At 38.8% G+C, this 21,876-nt stretch overlaps 1 protein-coding gene across 2 annotated transcripts; it reads right to left on the minus strand.

The window, feature by feature from the left end:
• Positions 1 to 22: 22 nt before the first annotated feature.
• Positions 23 to 18,476, minus strand: gipc3 (GIPC PDZ domain containing family, member 3). 2 transcript variants are annotated; one of them, XM_085433174.1, is made up of 6 exons: positions 18,118 to 18,476; positions 15,061 to 15,246; positions 14,452 to 14,632; positions 5,452 to 5,561; positions 4,561 to 4,639; positions 23 to 757 (listed from the first exon to the last, which is right to left on the minus strand). In XM_085433174.1, the coding sequence occupies exons 1-6, from the start codon at positions 18,409 to 18,411 to the stop codon at positions 606 to 608; spliced, it is 1,002 nt and encodes a 333-aa protein (XP_085289300.1). In that variant the 5' UTR covers positions 18,412 to 18,476; the 3' UTR covers positions 23 to 605. The 2 variants fall into 2 exon arrangements, with proteins under 2 accessions (XP_085289300.1, XP_085289299.1); XM_085433173.1 differs by having other exon boundaries at positions 4,561 to 4,642.
• Between the last annotated feature and the right edge of the window lie 3,400 nt (positions 18,477 to 21,876).

Genomic DNA, 21,876 nt, shown 5'->3' on the forward strand with positions numbered 1-21,876 from the left:
TGCCTTTTTCTGGAACACTTGGTAAAATCCAAAACACACATTTTTATTTACCTTATATTAGTTGTTATTAACTGAGAGAAAGATTGAATGTCCTGTAAATGTTTCTTTCCTGTTTTCGCAGCAATTCCTTTCAAAGTGAAACAGACTTACTGGTGCTAACTGCTTTTTCTGGATTCCTCAGCTGATTCCAACTCTTGCAGTTTCATAACATACCGTTGCACCCTGGTGGCAGACGTCAAGACCTCTATTAAATGCATCTCTTTTTAATTAAACATTCAATCACAGCTTTCTAATGATGATGAATTAGTAATTTCTGATTATTCATTTAGCCAAATGCATTAAAAACTACTCTGCAGATTACTGTGCATTGTATTTCTTGTAAAGATTTGACAGTCCAGTTTAGTAGAACATTAAGAATCTGTTATGCACAAATTAGCAACATTCCATTTCTCAAACAATATCACAGTGCGGCCATGATTGCAAGTGATTCAAAATGAATATAGGGACTGGAAGGCAATATTTACGCACTTCTACGTTTTACCTTTTTGCAGCTTGATATACCAGAGAACAGAGCTCTTCTTCTCTCATATGTGTACAACAAACATCTAGATTCTGCCATTTTTGACATCTCCAATAGCTCCCCATACATCAAACAAAAAAACATCAGGGAATGCAAAATCCCCCAGAACTGAATCCAGTGCCTCGGCAAAGTCATCGGGGTTCTTCTTGTCTTTGCCCGCTTCCACAATGGTGGTTGCTGCAGAGAAAATGGGACACAGGAATGTACATATATAATTTACTAATTCTTATCTACAGTTATTCTGGTGTAACCTTGTAATCTTTAAGCCGTGGGGCACCAAGTAAAAAAAACAAAATGTGCAAGCATTTTTCTCAAGAAACACTCAGACTGCAATTCTGTTTAATTTTACAAAAGCAGACAGTAACACGGGTATTGGCTTGTCTCTGGAATGATGTGTATTCATGAATGTCGATGTGTGTTGAAATATCATCCCTTTTTTAATGCAGGTTTTCTCAAAAAAAGAAAAGAAAAAGAAACTAAACATATTTTTTTAGGAGGAGATCCAAGCAAACAACAGGGCGAAGAGCAGGGTAAGAAATCATTGCCCTATTTTAGATGAGGTTCATGCAACATCAGGCCACTGGCTTTGATAGTCTGGGAAAGGGCAATTTCCTATCACTCTCAACTTCTCAACGCAATTCTTGCTCATTATTCATCCTTGTGCAGTTCTTGTGATATTTAGTAAGGATGAAAGCAAGTGATGTTGCCAATTTCTACCATTATTAACCCTGACTAAATAAAAAGGTCCACTTAATGTTTTTCTTTTCAGGAGCTTTTAGCCTTTATGGCCATCTCTAGCTCTAGGTTGCTCAGCTGAGCATGAAATGACAAGTATTAACTCTCCCTGACAACTGAGCAAAGTCCTTCAGCTGAGAACATGTGCACATCTAGACAAGATATTTTTGTCATTTTTCTTCTCCTCCATAAAAGCACCAAATTCTAAATCCTTCAAAATTGTGTCAAATTAAACAATAAATATGGTTAAACATTGTTTACATTGAGTTACTGGGAAGAGTAAAAACAAACTCCTGATGGCTTGTTCCTTTATGTTTCTACATTTGTCAGGGACTCGATCCTTCCCTGCCCATGCCCCATTAATACAGGGCTAGATACAGGGCTAGAGGCCAGTTAGCAACCATCCATTCATTAAGGAAAACTGTGTATTCCCTGACCGGTTATGAGTGGTTGCTAGGAGTTGCTAACAATCATTGTGAAATTAATTGTAAATTTCCCATTCACACAGACCTATTGACCGGTCAGTGACCCCTTGGTTGCTAAATAAAACTGTATACAGGGTGTACAGAATTATTAGGCAAATGAGTATTTTGTCCACATCATCCTCTTCATGCATGTTGTCTTACTCCAAGCTGTATAGGCTCGAAAGCCTACTACCAATTAAGCATATTAGGTGATGTGCATCTCTGTAATGAGAAGGGGTGTGGTCTAATGACATCAACACCCTATATCAGGTGTGCATAATTATTAGGCAACGTCCTTTCCTTTGGCAAAATGGGTCAAAAGAAGGACTTGACAGGCTCAGAAAAGTCAAAAATAGTGAGATATCTTGCAGAGGGATGCAGCAGTCTCAAAATTGCAAAGCTTCTGAAGCGTGATCATCGAACAATCAAGCGTTTCATTCAAAATAGTCAACAGGGTCGCAAGAAGCGTGTGGAAAAACCAAGGCGCAAAATAACTGCCCATGAACTGAGAAAAGTCAAGCGTGCAGCTGCCAAGATGCCACTTGCCACCAGTTTGGCCATATTTCAGAGCTGCAACATCACTGGAGTGCCCAAAAGCACAAGGTGTGCAATATTCAGAGACATGGCCAAGGTAAGAAAGGCTGAAAGACGACCACCACTGAACAAGACACACAAGCTGAAACGTCAAGACTGGGCCAAGAAATATCTCAAGACTGGTTTTTCTAAGGTTTTATGGACTGATGAAATGAGAGTGAGTCTTGATGGGCCAGATGGATGGGCCCGTGGCTGGATTGGTAAAGGGCAGAGAGCTCCAGTCCCACTCAGACGCCAGCAAGGTGGAGGTGGAGTACTGGTTTGGGCTGGTATCATCAAAGATGAGCTTGTGGGGCCTTTTCGGGTTGAGGATGGAGTCAAGCTCAACTCCCAGTCCTACTGCCAGTTCCTGGAAGACACCTTCTTCAAGCAGTGGTACAGGAAGAAGTCTGCATCCTTCAAGAAAAACATGATTTTCATGCAGGACAATGCTCCATCACACGCGTCCAAGTACTCCACAGTGTGGCTGGCAAGAAAGGGTATAAAAGAAGAACAACTAATGACATGGCCTCCTTGTTCACCTGATCTGAACCCCATTGAGAACCTGTGGTCCATCATCAAATGTGAGATTTACAAGGAGGGAAAAAGTACACCTCTCTGAACAGTGTCTGGGAGGCTGTGGTTGCTGCTGCACGCAATGTTGATGGTGAACAGATCAAAACACTGACAGAATCCATGGATGGCAGGCTTTTGAGTGTCCTTGCAAAGAAAGGTGGCTATATTGGTCGCTGATTTGTTTTTGTTTTGTTTTTGAATGTCAGAAATGTATATTTGTGAATGTGGAGATGTTATATTGGTGTCACTGGTGAAAATAAATAATTGAAATGGGTATATATTTGTTTTTTGTTAAGTTGCCTAATAATTATGCACAGTAATAGTCACCTGCACACACAGATATCCCCCTAAAATAGCTAAAACTAAAAACAAACTAAAAACTACTTCCAAAAACATTCAGCTTTGATATTAATGAGTTTTTTGGGTTCATTGAGAACATGGTTGTTGTTCAATAATAAAATTATTCCTCAAAAATACAACTTGCCTAATAATTCTGCACTCCCTGTAGTCCACAACTGGTTGCCAAGTGGTTGCTGGCAGTCTCATGGTCCAGCATCAAAAACTTTACCTGTGGCTACTTTTGTTTCCAGCACATTTGCATGGAAGATGCTGACTTGTCTGCTAACTAGTCAACAAGTAGTGATCAGAAGGATTCATACTGGAAACAGAGACTATCATATAACTGGGGGAGTGGATGCACGGACAGGGACAGGAGCAGGATTGACAAACTGGTGCGGAGGTCTAGCTCCGTGCTGGGATGTCCCCTGGAGTGTGGAGGTGGTTGGCGAGAGGAGGATATTAGTAAAGCTGACATCCATCGTGAACAACCCACATCACCCACTGCATGAGTATGTGAGTGGGCTGAGCAGCTCCTTTAGTCAGAGACTGAAACACCCTCGCTGCAGGAAGGAGCGCTTTCGCAGATCATTCATCCCAACAGCAGTTAGACTCTAATACTCCTCAATCACAATGTCATAAGTCACTGGACACTGTGAACATCCACGGTCACCGGTGTGTATGGACGTGCAGGTATATATGTATGTATATGTATACATATGTATATTTAGTGTGTACATGTGTGTGTGTATATGTCTATACATAGGAATAATAGTGGTACAATAGTTATGTCAAGCTATATAGTTTATGTCTTGCATATTTCCAACCATATCCATAATCACATACTGTGTATGCTACCATTGTATGTAGTGTATTATCTTACTTTTTTCATTGATTGTACTTATTTGTATTTTTGTATTTCCTTCTGATATCTGTACCTGAGCTGAGGTGGCGCAAAAATTTCCCCATCGTGGGATCAATAAGGTCTTATCTTATCTTATCTTATCTTATCTTATCTTATCTTATCTTATCTTATCTTATCAAAGTAAAAGTCACTCCCTTTGAAATGTGTTGGTTTCACCAGTAAGACAAAAGTTGCATGGTTCCAATTTGCATCATATTTTCCCAAGTCTAATTACTAATAGGAGTGATCAGAACAGTGTGATGCAGAAGCCTCTTTGCATCAGATTTCACCAAATAATGCTGAACAGAAACCCCTTGCTAGCAGCTCTTTCCTATCAACTAGTGAAGATTACATTTATTTTAAGGACAAAAATGTTAATTGGCAAGTCTTACCCAGCTCCAAGTCTCTGATGCCCATGTAGCTCTCCAACAGGTCATCCACTTTTTTGGTGGCTCGTTCTTCAAATTCATTCTGCTGGCATAAAACATATGAACAAAAGTGTGCAATACTATGATAAACATGGTGGCAGAGGATCTAAGACAGCATGGATTGCTCCTTTGTCAGGGACTTTGTTTTTAATTTACTGTTATAAAGCTATATGAGCATCTATGGATGATGAAGTCCTTAATGTTAAAAATCCATAGAGTAATTATCCTTATTATGAAATCATGTAAATATGTTTATATATTCCGTTTGATCTCATTCCAGATCAGTATAATGTAAAATATGCAGCATAAAGAAAATGATTTCCAAGATTTTTTTTTCCAACCTAATAAAGAAGACTTAATTTAAGACACTTTGATTAAATCAAACAAGAAGCACTCTGCTCACTCAAATAATCTGATCACACTCAGTCTTGTTTATTTCGTGCTCTACAGATGAAAGACATGTACGTAAGTGTAGACATGCACACAGGGTTTATTTGATGAAAAACTGAAACTCTAAAGCCCACATATTTAAAATATTACTAAAAAGCACTAATATGGTGCTATAGCTCTGTGTCAAGTGTGTGTGTGAAAACCATGAGACATAATTAGAAAAAGGCAGTCAACAAAATGATCGGTGGTTCAACCATTAAACACTTGTGTGGGAGGAAATGATAATTTTTTTTATAAAGATCACTTCCTGTGAAAGAGTTTCGTTTGCTTGTTTGTGTGTGAGTGGAGTCAAACAGTTCAGTTACTTATTTAAAATGCTCTATATGAGCTCTGTGTGTGTGTAAACGCACACTGAGAACATCTGAAAATGTAATCAGTCATTGTCCGGCAGGACGTAAAACTCACCACTTCCTGAACTGTAGCAGAACCCTTGGACCTTAGTCGCAGGGTTTCCTTCCCATTCACCATCTTGCCCTCATTAGACTTTGGCGCTCTAGTCCTCATTCCAATCATGTCTAACCACACACGCAGAACAACAATCATTAATCAACGTCAAATGCTTATTTGGTTAGAAGTAGCATGATGTTAATTGTGTAACATTGATTTTTTTTCTTCTTGCAAACTATGAATATATTCTTCGATTTTTTTCCCAAGAGGCTGATGTGTTCCTTCCAACACATCACTGTCAACACAGTTTTTTGGAAAAGAAAGACAACTATAACGATGCTTAAAGATTTCCATTCCTTATTTGGAAGTGATATCGCATCCTGTGAAAATCTAAAAGAACTCTAGCCCACTGTGCTGGAGTCAGTCTTGTTTGTGTGATATCTTTAGCAGGTTCTTGTCTAATGTATTTCCAGTGTCACTGTTGGCTGTTGAGTTGATGAATGTGTTTGTGTTAAAAACGTTCACCCCAAATCATTTGCTAAGACCTGCATCATTATAATCTGTGCACTGTACAGTAATTGAAAAGCAACATTGCCGGCATCTGTGAATTCAAATGGATTTGTATTTTTATTTGTCTCTGCATTGCTGTGCATATCTTTAACCCTCAGTGGGGCAATTTTGAGCCCCATTTTATTTTAAACAACAACACATTCTTGATTATTCTGTGCTCATCTTACCGAAATGCTGCCCTGAACCTATGAGAGATATTCTAAAATGTTCAGATCTGATTAATGATGGTTTTCAATCATTTCATGGAAATATAAATGAAACACTAACACACATACAAAGAAAATTACATTCAAATAACCCTCGTCTGTTGATTTTTACAGAATATAGTTTGTTTGTTTTTTAATAGCAAAGTGTTGATGAACTGGGGACTCCATAACTGACAGAAAATTGGAATTAAGTCAGTGTCAGTGTGTTTTTTTATACTTTTGTTTAAAAAAAATTAAACATATTTAACCTTTACATATTGTTCAGGTCACATTTGACCCGTTTTGACATTGGATAGCATTAAAAATGCAGAAAATATTTCTTTCATTTTTTTTTAGCCTGAAATTTAATGACTTTTCCTAAAGTAAGAGATTTAAGATTAAAAATATTAAAAGGTACCTGAGCTGAAACACAAGAGTTTTTCTGCAAATATTTCCAACTATGGAAAGTTGTTGGAGAAGTAGACAAATTCATGGACTTTAAATTTCCTGCCTTCCTGATTTCTTAGTCTTTTTTGTTTATTTCTCATACTTACAGTTTTTCTCAGTCGCTTTGGTGCTTTTCTCACATCACTATCAGTGTTGGTCAAGTTACTTGAAAAAAGTAGTCAGTAACTAATTACTGATTACTTCCCCAAAAAAGTAATCCCGTTACTTTACTGATTACTTATTTTCAAAGTAATTAATTACTTAGTTACTTAGTTACTTTTTTAAAACACGATTTACAACCTGAATAGGTGATAAAGCAATAGATCTTTCAGCCCAATTCTACTTTTTCTGCATAATCCATCATACAAAATGTAATCAAATGGAAAGGTCCCCTTTTAAAACTTGTTTTATTAGTTTTAACCTTTTAACTTTATGCATCAAGCAAAAATTTAATTATATGCAACATTCTCTGACTGGAAGAAATTTGTTTAATATTTAAACCTATTTTCTGCACATTCCAGCACATAATTTTTTTTTTTTTTTGTTACACTCACTCTTTCAAATAGATGCAAGTAAAACACAGCAGAAAATAAATAAAATCAAAGACTAGCGGTCCTGTTGCTCTATTTTCACCTGTAAAGCAGGAGTGGCGTAGACGGAGGTTTACCCTGGTGCAGGTGTGCCGCAGCGGTCAGTGGTAGAATCCGCGAGTTTCTCTGTGAATTTCCCATTACGTCGTTGCGCACTCGGTGCTTGCTTGGAAGTTTAGGGGGTTTTTTTCGCTGCAAAAAGAAGTTTTCTTCCCACGCACGATGGACGCTAATGTTTTTGTCACTTTTTATGGAATTAAACTCAAAGTAAGGTCAGTACTTCCACGCTTTAAACGCTGCATGCTCATACTCTCTCCCACAGTCGATATGTGATCCATTGTTGATCTGCACACAGCTGTTGTCACGAACGTCGCACTCGCTTACGTCACTGTCATGAGAGTTCTCGCGAAAAAATCACGGTTTTAGTAACGCAGTAACGCAGCGTTCCTACGGGAAAGTAACAGTAATCTAATTACCGTTTTTGCAATAGTAATCCCTTACTTTACTCGTTACTTGAAAAAAGTAATCGGATTACAGTAACACGTTACAAGTAACGCGTTACTGCCCATCTCTGATCACTATTAACATTTGCACAGCAGTTAGTGTATTTCTCAAAACAACTAGTGCAAGCTGCAAAACCTAGTGGATAACCTGCAAAAGCAGGTCACTTGCTCAAAATCAATAATCCATTCCTCAAAAACAAGTATTCATGTCAATGAAACTGTCAGTGTCATCAAAATGAGAAGTCTTGAACCATCTTGATGAACAAGATAATCAAATGGCTTTGTCATGTTTTCATTATGACAGTGTACAGTATTCTCTCATTGTCTTCCAATGCAAAAAAAAAAGGTCAGAACTCGGTGACACTACCTGAAAATGCTCAAGACAGCATTATACACTTTTTGCACAGCCATGTACAATCAAATCTACAGTAGAGTTAGACATTCCTGTAGTTATGGAAGTAAGTGAGTACAAGACACTGAATACGTATGTTTCACATTTTTACTGTGTAGGATGTTTGTAATTCTACAACATTGTGCAAAAGAAAAATACTCAACAGTCGCATATTTAGAATAAACATGAGAAACACCCTTTTTGGTAGAGCTGTGCACAAATGTGAACAATATAACAGTATATATTGTAAATGAACATACGTAAATCATTCTGGCACATTCAGACGTTCCTGTCTGTCTGGCCACATATTCCCATCTACATCACAACAGATACTGCATCCATGGCTGCTAGCAGGGCCATTTGTGAATGCTGGTCACAAACCTTCCACCTCCAGGCAGACAAAAACTCCTCTATCGGATTAAGGAATGGGGAGTAGGGAGGGAGATATTCAACAGGCATTCTGTCATGTGCTGCAAACCGCTGTCTGACCAGATGTGAGTAGTGAAAAGGGACATTATCCCACACAACAACATACTTGTTGAGTTGACCTCCACCCCTCTCATTCTCAGGGACTATGGCATGAGAGAAATTGTTCAATTTCAGGGACAGGAAAAAATAATGGAAAAAAGGTATAACATTTTTTTGACAGCATTTGAAAACTAATTCACCAATTTTGAATGTAATGACTCAAGCAATGAAATAAAGACTATTGGTTTTATTGGGAACGACTATTTAGCATCCAAAAGTATAGTTTATTTTGACTGACATGACATAAGCAAATGATAATGTGGTCGATGGCAGAAAACTGTATGAAAGCAACTCAAACGTGTCCAAGAGCATTTGCAATTTGTTCAGAGGAAGGAGAAATTGCTACTATGATGTGCACAAATTACTAAATGTTGTGGAGGTTGCACTAACGGTTTTGAGATTTTGATCTTTTCATTTTTCATTTTGATCTGAGAAAAGCACCAAAGCGACTGAGAAAAACTGTAAATGTTTCAGATCGCAATCAAAATTACAAAATTGTGCTTTTAAATTATTATTTTACTTATTAGAAGGTAATAAGGGAAAATACCTATCCAAACTTACCTGTCCCTATGTGAAAAACAGATCACTTGAGGGTCACTACTAACACACTAAACTCAATGCTTAAATACTTCCCAGAGAAATCATTTGAGCCCATGTCTCCTGAGGTCTGCATTAAAATGCATATCTGGTTATTTCAATAATTTCTAAGAGAAAATAACAGTTCAGGGGTAAAGTCAGAGATCAGCATCAGCTATGTCATGCTAACAGTATAAACAACTGATACTCCAGAAGCAACTACTGTATGTAGCATCTTTGTCCTGCTGCGAGTCAAACATGATTGATAAATATGACACATCTTGATTGGAGCTGAACTTTATGTGACTTTTTGTCCTTGTAATACAGCAGCTCCAGCCACAGACTCTGCAAATACTGAGTAAACCTTCATGATGCACACAAAAACAAAAAACAACTTTAGCTTTAAACTCTATGTGTGTGAGTATGAGAACCAACATGTGTTACAATTTTAGGATTCGAGTATACTTTATCATCTTACTTTCAATCGAATCCATCAAAATGCCATTTGGCAGCATGTTTTCATTTTTAAATCAAGTCATTTAGTTGCCAACACACCTAGAAAGACTTGCGATTGACAGATTTACCCAGTGAGATGAGGGGATTTGTTTCTGCTCTTGTCACTGTGATGCAGAGGGTCACACCACACTGTGACAGTTCACACACACATACAAAAGAGGTGGAGACTGAAAGCACAATGTGATATACTGGAACGTTGCCGGGTTTATTAAAGGAGCTTGATATGGGGATGCCACTCAGCTTGGGTTCTAAATTGTCATGTCCTCATTGACCATGAGAGATAGCTGTAAAACAGTAACAACATAACACGACAGCTTCAAAAGCAAACTAATCCACGTTGTAATCCATTCCAATCATAATTATGCATCTTTATTCTATGCTAGTATTTTGATGTGTATTGCATTCTCAAAATGACTGGAATATCTGTTAACAGAGATGTGACAACATGTTACGAGATACCGATCTGTTGCAGGAAGTAAGCCAGTTAACCATGGATTTGGTTTCCTGTCTGATAAGCGTGCGGTGGACAATGAGGCTCCAAACCACTCAGATTCACTTAGGAAAGGAGAGTAAGGTGTTTCCTCTATATATTGTAACGAGGATGCAATAAATCAACAACTCACCGAACTGTTGACAGGTAAACTATTTTTCATAAAGAGATACTTCATGCTGTTAAGGACCTTTGCTGTTTGAAAGGCACAGAGATTTGATGTGTGTAGCATAGAGGCACCACAGTGCCGCTGATGTCAGCTTAAACAAGCTTGTCAGACTGTAACATGACATAAAAGCAAATACAGCACAAGGTGGCTGTTAGATTTGTATTGTTGATTGTCATTTATGCTTAGAAATATTTACTTATATATGCTTAGAGTTTTGTAATTAGTTGTAGATTGGTAGAGGTTTTGATCCTTGATAGTCTGCAAACTTTGTGTGTATTAGACAGCACTTTGGGAGCATGAGAGGTCATACCGTGTCTTATTGTTTTATGGTAGGATTAACGTAGTTGCGTCTGTTCTAGTCTAAGTGCTCTTTGTTTAGATGAACTGCAGGACTTCCTCACCGTGTTATCTAGGATGAACCATCTAGGGTGAGGGGGAGGCTACCCTCTTCCTGACCAAGGATGTTTGACCCTTTGATCAGCAGTCCACACACACACACACACACACACAGGCAGGTACTCTTTGTGTGTATGTAGACGTCATATGTTAATGAACTTATGCATATTCATGTAACCTCAATAAAAGAACAGTGGTACGGGAGAACGGACGAGAGCGACTGGGGTCAAGTGAAGGAACGGCACTCTGTCCGGTCTCTCCCGTGCACGAGTAACATGAAGAACTTTGCCTATTTGTGTCTTGCTTAGCAGTGTAATTATATTGTCTTCAACGTTCCAGCGGATGGGTTCAAGCTACAAACCTATCAGTGGCTTGTCAAATCACTATTAGCTGATGAACCTGCTAACCACTTCTTTTTATTTCCTGGCAGACATTTAAGAAGAAGAAGAAGAAGAAGAAAGTGTGTACATTATTGTACTTTATTGAGCCCCGTGGGGAAATTGCTCTCTGCATTTAACCCATTCACTCAGTGAAGCAGTGGGCAGCCATTGGGCACCCGGGGAGCAGTGTGTAGGGACGGTACCTTGCTCAGGGGTACCTCAGGGTAGCTGTTAAGGGGAATCGAACCCCCGACCTTCTGATCATGGGGCAACCACTCTACCTACTGAGCTATCCCTGCCCTTGAGTGAAATGTAAATAAAAGTACCTTTTGAGCTCTATAAAACAGTGAAAGCACAACATGTACATTTGGATCAAACATTTACTTTACTTAATTTCTTTGGCAGTGACTCTGCAAGAGTGTGAAAAATGAGCTGCTATGTCTTTTCTCTCTCTCCCGCCCTTCACTCTTTATCGCTGTGTTAGCATGGTTTATGTCTTCTTTTCTCCCTTCCCATCTCCAAGCCCAGACCATCCAGGCAGATGGCAGTCTGCCGTGCCGTGAGTCTGCTATCAGTTTCTCTTTATTAGAAGACATTTGCTCCTTTTTTCCATTTTTTCTCGAACGTTTTGCTGTTACTTTGCAACAGATCCCACAGAACAATTCTCACACAACAATTCAGTCCACATAACGTTGACAAGCTGACTATATATTTTTGAGACAAGGGGGTTAGGAATGTAACTCAGAAGGCTGTTCTCATGAGCGCACTGCCATCCATCCATCTATCCATTTTCTTCTGCTTATCCAAGGCCGGGTCATGGGGGCAGCAGTCTAAGCAGAGAAGCCCAGCCCTCCCTATCCCTGGCCACCTCCTCCAGCTTGTGCGGGGAACACCAAGGTTTTCTCAGGCCAGCCAAGTAATGTAATCTGTCCAGCATGTCCTGGGTGTGCCGCTGGGACCTCCTCCAGTTGGGACATGCCCAGAACACCTCACCTAGGAGGCGCCCAGGAGGCATCCTTATCAGATGCTATAACCACCTCAACTTGCTCCTTTCTGGACAAGGGTGCAACTAAGGGGAAACCAGGGGGCACTGGCCACCCCCCAAAATTTGCTGGCCCCCTAGTGGCACTCCTAGTAAGATAGTCCTATGGTGGTAATAATTTTAATAAACATGAGCACGACACAAAGGAAGACACCCCATTATGCACTGAAACATTAACTGTTTTGGGGGTTATATTTTTAGTGGTCCCCATATTGCTACCCCTATGAAAAAATTCTGGAAGCACCCCTGACTCTCAACCCCTCCCGAATGACCAAACTCCCCACCAAATCTCTAAGGGACAGGCCACCCAGTTCATTTCCACCACTTGTATCCATGATCTTGTTCTTTCAGTCACTACCCAAACTCATGACCTTAGGTGAGGGTACAGACGTAGATTGACCGGTAAATCAAGAGTTTCGCTTTTATGCTCTGTTTTCTTTTCACCAACAGACTGGCACAGCATCCATCACTGCAGCTGCAGCACCAGTTTGTCTGTTGCTTGTCTATCTTGTCTATCTCCTCCTCCCCGCTCCCCTCACTTGTGAACAAGACCCTGAGATACTTAGTCCTCCACTTGAAGCAGCAACTTGTCCCTGACCTGGGACAGAGCTGAAGCCCTTTTAGGTTTAGGATTAGGTAGGGATGGAGCCCGGTGTTGGGTCTGTGCTTCCACAGGCCCCGCTGGTTTAGAGACTTAACGAAGTAAGACGAACAGCAATCAATCGATTTTACTTGCTAGCAAGGGAGGCTGGTCAGAACCAGGCTCTTAGAGCTGAACGCTCCTCACCTGTTTCCTAGCCAACTTCAAATAAACAGCCTTCCTTGCAGCCTTTTTATTGAATACAGTTACAGTTTACACAGGCACCACCCATTGTAACAACCCCGTGGTGTGTCGGGCCCTTGTATTTGTGTGTATGCATGTGCGAGAATCTGTGTGTGTGTGTGTGTGTGTGTGTGTGTGTGTGTGTGTGTGTGTGTGTGTGTGTGTGTGTGTGTGTGTAGGTGCCCGTGAGTGTGTGCATTTGTGTGACCACCTGCTGGGGAGGGGGTTAGAAACAAAGGAATGTCTTTGATTATACAGTTTGAACCAAGACTTACAAATTTAAGTAACACAATGACAACATTTAACAATTTCAACCTAACACCCGGTTTTGGTGAAATATACTCTAGACCTTTAACAGATTAAGGATTCAATTAATTCAGTGTTATGCATTTATCACCAAGGCACAACAGTAGTCACCTCAAGGTGCTTTAGTTTGTAAGGTAGAGACCCTACTACAATAACTGCAGATAGTGTTGTGCTGCTTAAAGTGAGAATTAGACCGTAAGGACAGAAAAATAAATGTCTGCCTCCATGCAAGTGATGCACGTGTTCCTGTCTAAATGGTGTTTCCAGTATTCCTTTTTGAGATTTGTGATTAATTGTTCCCCAGGGTTAACAACAACAACTGTAAAAATCATTCACAGCCTTTTTTTATTAGATATGTGCATGTGCATTAAATTTTACTCAGTAAGTGAGACGACAGTTGTTTTACAAAGAGAAATAAAAACTGAGAAGGCAAAACATTATTAGTTTATATTTGTCTGCAGTATTATAGGCTCAGTCTATGAACACAAAGTGAATTCATTTATATTTGTCTGCATTCTTAATTTATATTTCACACATGGTCATTGCAGCTGACTACTGTAACACCGGTCAATTAACTGTGGCTGGAAAGTTTAACGGAAGTTCAAGGCCCACTGGCAGACTGCCAGTGAAATATCCCTGCATCCTCTTTCTGTTTTTGCTGATGAGTTATGAAAAACATCTGAGGAGTACTAACCCCATCAACAGCTGAGGACAATGTCAGGCAGGGTGGCAATAAGCTATTAGTGTCCACTTTCTGTGGGCTGTTGTACCAGGGGAAGTTGGTGTGCTTACAATATTAAATAGCCATGCCATGCTATAAATCACAGTTTTTTCCCATTGTTTTAGCACCAGGAACCCTGCTGGTTCTTACTGAATCACATAACTATACATAAACTTTAATGTAGGTCAGTGAGTGAATGCAAAGGCCAGGAAGTAATAGTACTGACACTTTTAGTATGAATATTTTTAAAACTACTGAATTTTAATAGTTTTTGTGTGCAGACCCAGTGTCATCTAAGGCTCTAAGCGAGTTCAAGTCAAAACACCCATATTAAAGTCTAAATTTACAATTAAATTAAAACAAATATCCACCATGTTCTACTTACCAAAGGCTTTCTTGGGTCCCACAAGTCGAAGAGTGAAGGGTACGCCTCTCGGTTGCTCTTTTAGCATCTTTGCAACCTCGTAGTGCCGACACCCTACAATGCTCTGGTCATTGATGGCCTCGATGTGATCTCCAACACATACTGTCTTCAGCTGGTCGATGGTGCTGCCTTCCTTTATCCTCTGAAAGACAAAGATTTGACTAAATACAGTATATGACTATGATGTGAGTTATCAGCTTTTTGGGGGGGGAGAAAGCACATTGCATTGACATATTACAACTAGTGTAATCATTACAGATTTTACAATGACATATTTTTATTATTGCAATATGACCAAAAAAAGGAAATTGGATTTTAATTTGTTTGACTTTTATTCTGGTTAGATTGTTAAAGTTTCTCAGAAAAGTGGATTTATCTAACTTTAATGACGTCCTAAAAATGTCCTTGGTTTTATCTTTTCGAACACCTCTGTGGCCTCTTACTGTAAGGTAGCAATGACCAGCTGAAGAGTGGAGTTTCTGCTCTGTTTGTCTTATTAATCATCACAAAAAACTCAAAATGTTGCAGCAATTGGTAAAAAAAAAACCAAAACAACAACTTCTCATCCACCTTGATGAAAGCATAGCCAGCCCCGTTGTCTGTGATCGTGAGACCCAGTGCATCTTCTGTCTTTGTCACTTCCACCTCTTTGGTCTCCCCTCTTACATGGGCAAAGATGAAGTCCTCCAGTCCAATCTGTCCCCCCAGTAGTTTCTGCATGTCCACTTTATGAGAGTTGAGAGTGCAGAACAGGATCTGAGGAGAAGGAATATATATATATATATATATATATATATATATATATATATATATATACATTAGGTAAAGTAAAGTGAAAAAGTGAGTCAAGCAAGGCCTGTAGCCAGTATAAAGACTCACAAAAATTAATAAGCTATGGGACTGATCTTTGTTAGATTAAGCATGTGTTAATAGTATTATTTCTATTATTTCTAATACTGGACTGATTTAAGCACATTTGTTGGTATTAAAATCTAATTGCCACTGAATGCATGACCATAAAACTGTAACCCTGCAGCCTCTCTTGTTCTTTCATTAACTTCCTCTTGTTTTATTACAAAAGCAAATGGACCGCATCGAAATTTCTCAAGCTGTGCTGTACATACATTAGACAGCAGAGGGCAGTAGAGCCAAATAATAAGCTTAGCTGAATTTGTGGTCATGTTGTTTTCAGCTATGAGTGCGATATCTGCAGCACATCCAGCGGTGAATGATTAAGAAACTTCATTTAAAAGTTTCAACTTCATACAAAACTATTAAGCCACAACATACATGCAGGTTGAGTAGTAATACACGTTTTTTCCTTCTGCTTTACAAGATCACACAACCATACTTGTTGCTGATTCACACTACAGATCCAAATCCTTTTCTAAAAAAAAAAAAAAGCTCTCAAGATCGCCTTTTTAACGTCACCCATGCATTGAAACAATTGTGTTTTAAACGAGTATGTTTAAAACTGTGTGACTGAACCTTTGAATGTAGAATATCTTGTCCATGATTATTTGAGAACTTGAGCTTTCGCAAACTGTGCGAGCAGATGTCAAAGTTCAGTTTTCTTTCATAAACAGACATTCGAGATAACTTGCGTTGACTTTTTTCTTTTTTCATAATAACTGCCTTGGCAAACGTCTTACTGTCGTCCAAAGTCTTCTCTGATACCTGGCTTTACAATAACTCTATGCTATTGCTATTGATTCCATCTGAGCTCAAGGACACTTTTCACTGTCTGCATGCAATTGGATTTTAGGCAGTTATACAGTGCATGTTGTTAAAGTAAATAAACTAGTAACATTTAATCATAAAGTCTCTCTGTATAGCAGGGAGAGTGTTTGTTCTTTTGCAGTCTACCCTGACCAAATATATTTCACATTAAAAAAAGACGTATTTGTTGATGTATTTGTTGCAAGGTAATTCATGAATCTGTATTATTTCCTCACTTAGTAAGCAGCTTTTTGTTGTTGTTTGTATGTTTATTTGTTGCTGAATTCTTGGATGTGACATGACATGGCTGACAACTTCAGATGGGGAAGTGTTTGCAATATATTCTACAGCTACAGGTTACTTTTTACAGCTTGATCTTCTGAGTTGCAGGGCTGTGTTTGTAATATCAGACTATGTAAATGTATTTCATTATACATTATTAGTATTGTAAATCAATGTAAATAGAACAAAAAGATAAAGTAAAAATTATACTAAGGGAATGATTTTAACACTTATCTAAAGTAATCGCATATTTTGTGTTAGTGAGGATCAGTTGATTGTTTCCTTCTAAAACAGATATTGCATGTCAAAGGTTACTTTAACAAGGTTGAACATTGCGTGCAGCATGTTTTTTCATGTGATTGCATGTGTCACAGTCATGGTTGGCGGGTGCCCAACAAGAACGTCAAGGTCATTTACTATGAAATGTAACTTGGTCTCCTTGGCTTAATCTTACGTTTATATCTATCAGTTATGCTGAAAGCCTTCATGGTTGGCCTTTATAGCTGATAACTAGCTGATAGGGCCAGAGTTGAAGAGTGATGTTCTATTGCCAAGTGTGTTCAATCAGCTATGGAATGAAGCAAAAATAGCAGCAAATGCTGCATTCAAGTCTTTTCAGTTTATATATGTGTACTGGTGCAAATCATTTGTGTATATCTTTATTAATTATGTTGTTTTTTTGTTTTGTTTTACTGTTTCCTCCTACTCTTTCTTTGTTGCGTCTATTAACACCTGCTCTGGCTGAATTTAATCTAAATGGCCATCTTAAAATAATTTGCCTTTTACCATGTTTAGCACTCAGGGCCGTAACAGACTGCTCCATCCAGGCCTTCCAAAGGTTCCCAGTCAAGGTCTCAACTCAAGGATTACAGGCTTTATGAGCAGATTCTTCTGTAACCTAATTGCAAGCAACAATTTGGTAATCTACAAAGCTACAAGTGAGCTATTTAGTTGTCTATTAATTATTGTGAGGGAAAAGAAAATATATATACTGTAAGTTATATTATCTACTCAAATTGTGATACTTTACATGACTGTGCTCTAATACGTTTTTAAGTCTACACGAGCTTTAACAACTATCTAATGTGTCAAATATTTCTTTTAGAATTTACTGAGAATGACTACTTTTCCAGTTAGAAAAAATAGGTATTCAGTTCTATTCATAAAAACAGGCGCAGTGTTATATTCCTATGAGTGACTAAGCACACAATATCTTTTTGTCTACCCTACTTTGTGGGTTAATCACCTTTCAAAATAAAATTATTTCCTCCTGTTGTTGTTGTTTTGTTTTTTTTAGGACTCTATAACTGTAGCCTGTCACGTTAGATGTTTGTTAACTGATAAGAAGTCCTTATATGGTTATTTCTTTCCGCTATTGGTCCTGGTCAAGGTGCAAACCAATACACATGCTGGCTGACAGTAAGTAGTAAATGATCGTTGCGCTTCATGGAAAAAAAAGAAGAAGCAGAGAATGGAAACCTAACACCTGTTCACAACTAGCCTGATAGTCCTGAATTTCTACTGGTTAAAAAAAAACAACCAAATGGTTGTTTTTAAAAATGTGTTTCCACAACTGAACATGTCACTTTATTATTTTATTGCATCCATAGCCAAGTGTAGTTGTACCTCTGAGGGGGAGATGTTGAACACTTCTGCAATCTTGGCATACAGCTCCTTGACATTAGTGAATCCATGAATACGGCCTGTGGGACTCCCATGAGCCAGCTGGGTGTGGAAGATGAGCTTAGGTCTGGGGTATTCTGGTGGCCCTGCTGGTGGCGGTGAAGGGGGAGGGAGCGGAGGCGCTGTGGGCTCCGGACACCCCTGACTCTGGCTCTGGTTCTGGGCCTTCTGCTCCTCCGTGGCCTCGGCCCCTGCTGCCTTGGAGTCCTGCGGGCTCATAGCCTCTCCGGTCTGCATCAGCCCCAACTTAAGCTGGGTCCTCCCCTAGGAGCCCTGGTGGTGCACTGCTCAGAAAGAGAGAAAAACACTGTCCTCCCCGACCGTTTAGCTGTCCAACCAACCAGCCACTCAAAGCTTTGCAGCAAAGAAAACATAAATTAGTGATGAGAGCAGCTTGGTAACAGAAGCTGAAAAAAGCCAGCCAGACTCTACCAGGTAGAAACCCAATACCTTTTGAGTTGAGGCTTGTATTTGTTACACCTGAGCCTTGGGGAGCTCACGCATATCGAACACACAAAAAACATATCAAGCAAAGGGTTTTTTGTTCATATATGTGATATGGTTATGATTCTAATCCTTATATCAGTCCAGAGAAGTCACACAAGCACGTCCTAGAATATGTAAACCTCCTTCTTAAGTGTGAAGATTTCCTGCATACCTGCAATTCTGTATAACTACCAAAGTGGGCCACTGGGAGTTGGCCACAGACAATATCCCAGTGTTACCAGTAAGATGATATCATTGTAAGATGCCCCCGTTCGCTGGCCTTATTGAATGAAAGAGGTTGTTGCTGGGGTAAATCCTTGGTGATGCAGTGACCTTTCTGACCCCACAGACAACTTACACCAACACAAGATTACACTTAAAGCCAAAAGATAGATGTTTAACTCATGAACTCAATCTAAATTAGTGTCTTAGAAAGTGTTGACACATGACTAAAAAACACTAAAATAAAGAGTATTACAGTATATCTTATTATCAAACTCCAAGCACTGGTCATATATTGTTCATGGCAATGTAAATGGACAAATAATACCCATGAGAGATGGAAGTGTAGTATTAGTGATTAATGCAGTTAATAATAAAAAGGAAATTTTCATCAAGTGCTTGAAAAGCTCAGCTAGTAACAGTAAACACTGGATGAAAACTTACCCTTCGCACATGGGGTAGACTGAAACAAAAGCCAGGGCGAGCTTGGAAAGGGCTTTTTTTTTTTTTTCATTCGAATCTGAGAAAAACAGGCAGGGCAATATGTAAAAGATGTTCTACTAATTATTTATGGGGAATGGCAGGTGACGTTCAAACAACAAACAGCCTTATGTGAAATGACTCAATATATTTCCATGACATTGTGCCCATGTGATCAGCTGCCTCTCACAGTTTTACTTGTCTCACTTCATCCCGTGTGATGCACTACTGATGCAAATCAGGGATTTTTTTTAAAAATTTTTGCCTTCTCTGGACACAATAAAATATCTGTCTTTCAGATATGGAAATTCCAAATGGGCAACTCAGTATGTCCCTGCCAATGTGACTTCCTCCAAACAGTGGTTCTTTCCAATGTTCTTTCTTCTGTCTGCATAAATGTTTGCATACTAAAATAATGTTTGAGATGTTTATACTACTTAGCAAGTTTATTATAGCTAAATTCAAACTAAAAATTAAAACTGGATGTGGAAAAAAACATTTTACTTAAATACATTTAAAAATAGACTTATGAATAAAATTTCAACAGAAACTATTTTGTGAACTTGGAAAACTAACTAAAAAATGTAAAGGAAACATCCATAGTTTCAGTGTTTGTTAGAAGATTTTACAAGAACTTTATTGAGACTCTGGATGTGAGTCATTTCTAAATACAGATATATTTATCCATCTGTTACTATTACAACATTTACAGCTATTACTGTTCCTGCATTACTGCTAGTAATATTCATAATTAAAATTATAGTCATAGTAATTTATCTACGTTTATAAAGGTCATACTAAGGATGAATAATGCTATATAAATGAGGAAGCACTTGCTGATACTTTGCTATCAATGCTTAAAAGTGACAAAACTCTTTTCATATAGCTCATTCCTTTTCTTCCTTCCAAGATGTTGCGAACCTTTCCGGTGTTCTCGAGTATTTAGTCCAGAATTTGGTAATAGAAATCTTTCTAGCAACACATTAATTTAGCAACAGATAGTAGATAGTCCTCTAAGCAAAGGACAGCTCACTTTCTTCTCTTGCTCAGACTTGCATGATAATCTGGATCTTTATCTTTAACACCCAGCCTAACGTATACACATTGTTACATGTAAAACTGAGACTTCAGTAACTTCATGCAGTCAAAAATCGTGCAAATAAGATTCTATAATGCAGAAGTAAAAATGAAACTAAAGGACAGCCGGTAAATGAATGCTAACGGAAGTATTTTTTTAAATGTTTGCAGTGGTGCACATTAAATGTTCCCATTCAGCCCGTCAGCTTTTAAGAGATGACGTTTCTTTTTATTATTCAGTCATGTTAAAATCCTTTACAAATATTGAAAGGATAAAGGGCAAGTATGTGACTCAAACATTTAGGAATAGCAAAAGGTGTGGTTTTACAAGACTAAAATCCTTTACTGTGGTGAAAAAAACCCATTGCTTTTATTCTGTTTTTCTCTTTTTTCAGTATGTGAATTTTTTTTATTTTTTGTTATGCAGTTTTCATTTTTCAGGAAATTCCCCTGCTATGTCAAAGGTTACATTTCCCAATCCTTGCTACTTACTTTTAAATTTATATTCTCTCTAATAATGATACCTGATGTTTTGCTTGTGGTTATTCCAAAGACCTGCTGTAAACACTGCGTTTCAGTAAGAATTTAAGGTCAGGAAGGAAGATATTGTGCATATTTCCAGGCTAACAAATACCCTGGGACCCTGGGATTTTATTATTTTTTTAATCTTTGGGTGGTTTCCTATTTGGTCAATTGTAATCCATCTTATTTTACTCAGTAGCCAGCAGAGAAACGCCAGTTACTGCCTACACTGCACGTACACCCCCCAAAACATGATTTCCTCCCCTCTATCTGTGTTGTTTCCTGGGAGAGGGGATGGAAGGGGAGACCGGGGGTTGGCTGGTGTAGGCCAGATTTTGTGAGGGTGGTGTGTTTGCTGTGTCATGCGGCAGTACACTGCGTCTTCTGTTCACAGTAGCGTGGCAGCGCCTGAGCTGCCAAGTGAGGCCAAAAAAGGCTTCCGGCATTTGCGTCCACATTTCTCAAAAATGCTATAAGATAATGGTTCTGTTTTGTGTGTGTAAGATCTCTATGAATAGAGTTTAACTCTTGGGAACGCAGTGACAAGTAATTAAGAAAATATTATTCTAACTTTTTCATATTTTTAGACAGAATGGACCCTTGCGGCCTCAACAACGAGGCTGAAAGTCAAACCCTAAAACAACTTTTTCGAGGTTGCTCATGTCTTATCACACAAACAGAGTCACTTCGATACGCGACATCTCTGTAACATATTCTGTTTTTTTCCTACACATACATAGTCACATGTAGCACACGTAGACATCCACTGTGATTGCAATGTGACTTAGCTGACAGTCTAAACTGTGGCCTTATGACCTTGGTCTGCTGAGTAGGTGTATAAAAAGCCATTTGTTGCTGCAGTTGGTGCCATTTTCCAGTGAGGTGGGGGAGGTGAAACTGCATGCTGGCAGTGCT

The sequence above is a fragment of the Copadichromis virginalis genome, linkage group LG15, assembly GCF_057382275.1.
Source record: "Copadichromis virginalis isolate Kocher_CV1m ecotype Utaka linkage group LG15, C_Virginalis_male_GT1.1, whole genome shotgun sequence".
Classification (NCBI taxonomy): Eukaryota; Metazoa; Chordata; class Actinopteri; order Cichliformes; family Cichlidae; genus Copadichromis; species Copadichromis virginalis.

Excerpts from the sequence above, each read along its gene's own strand:
- gipc3 (XM_085433173.1), bottom strand. The coding sequence starts at position 18,411 with ATGCAGACCGGAGAGGCTATGAGCCCGCAGGACTCCAAGGCAGCAGGG. Across the intron at positions 4,643-5,451 it reads CTGCTACAGTTCAGGAAGTG|CAGAATGAATTTGAAGAACG; the intron begins GTGAGTTTTACG and ends GTTTTATGCCAG. Across the intron at positions 758-4,560 it reads CATCAGAGACTTGGAGCTGG|CAACCACCATTGTGGAAGCG; the intron begins GTAAGACTTGCC and ends TTTTCTCTGCAG.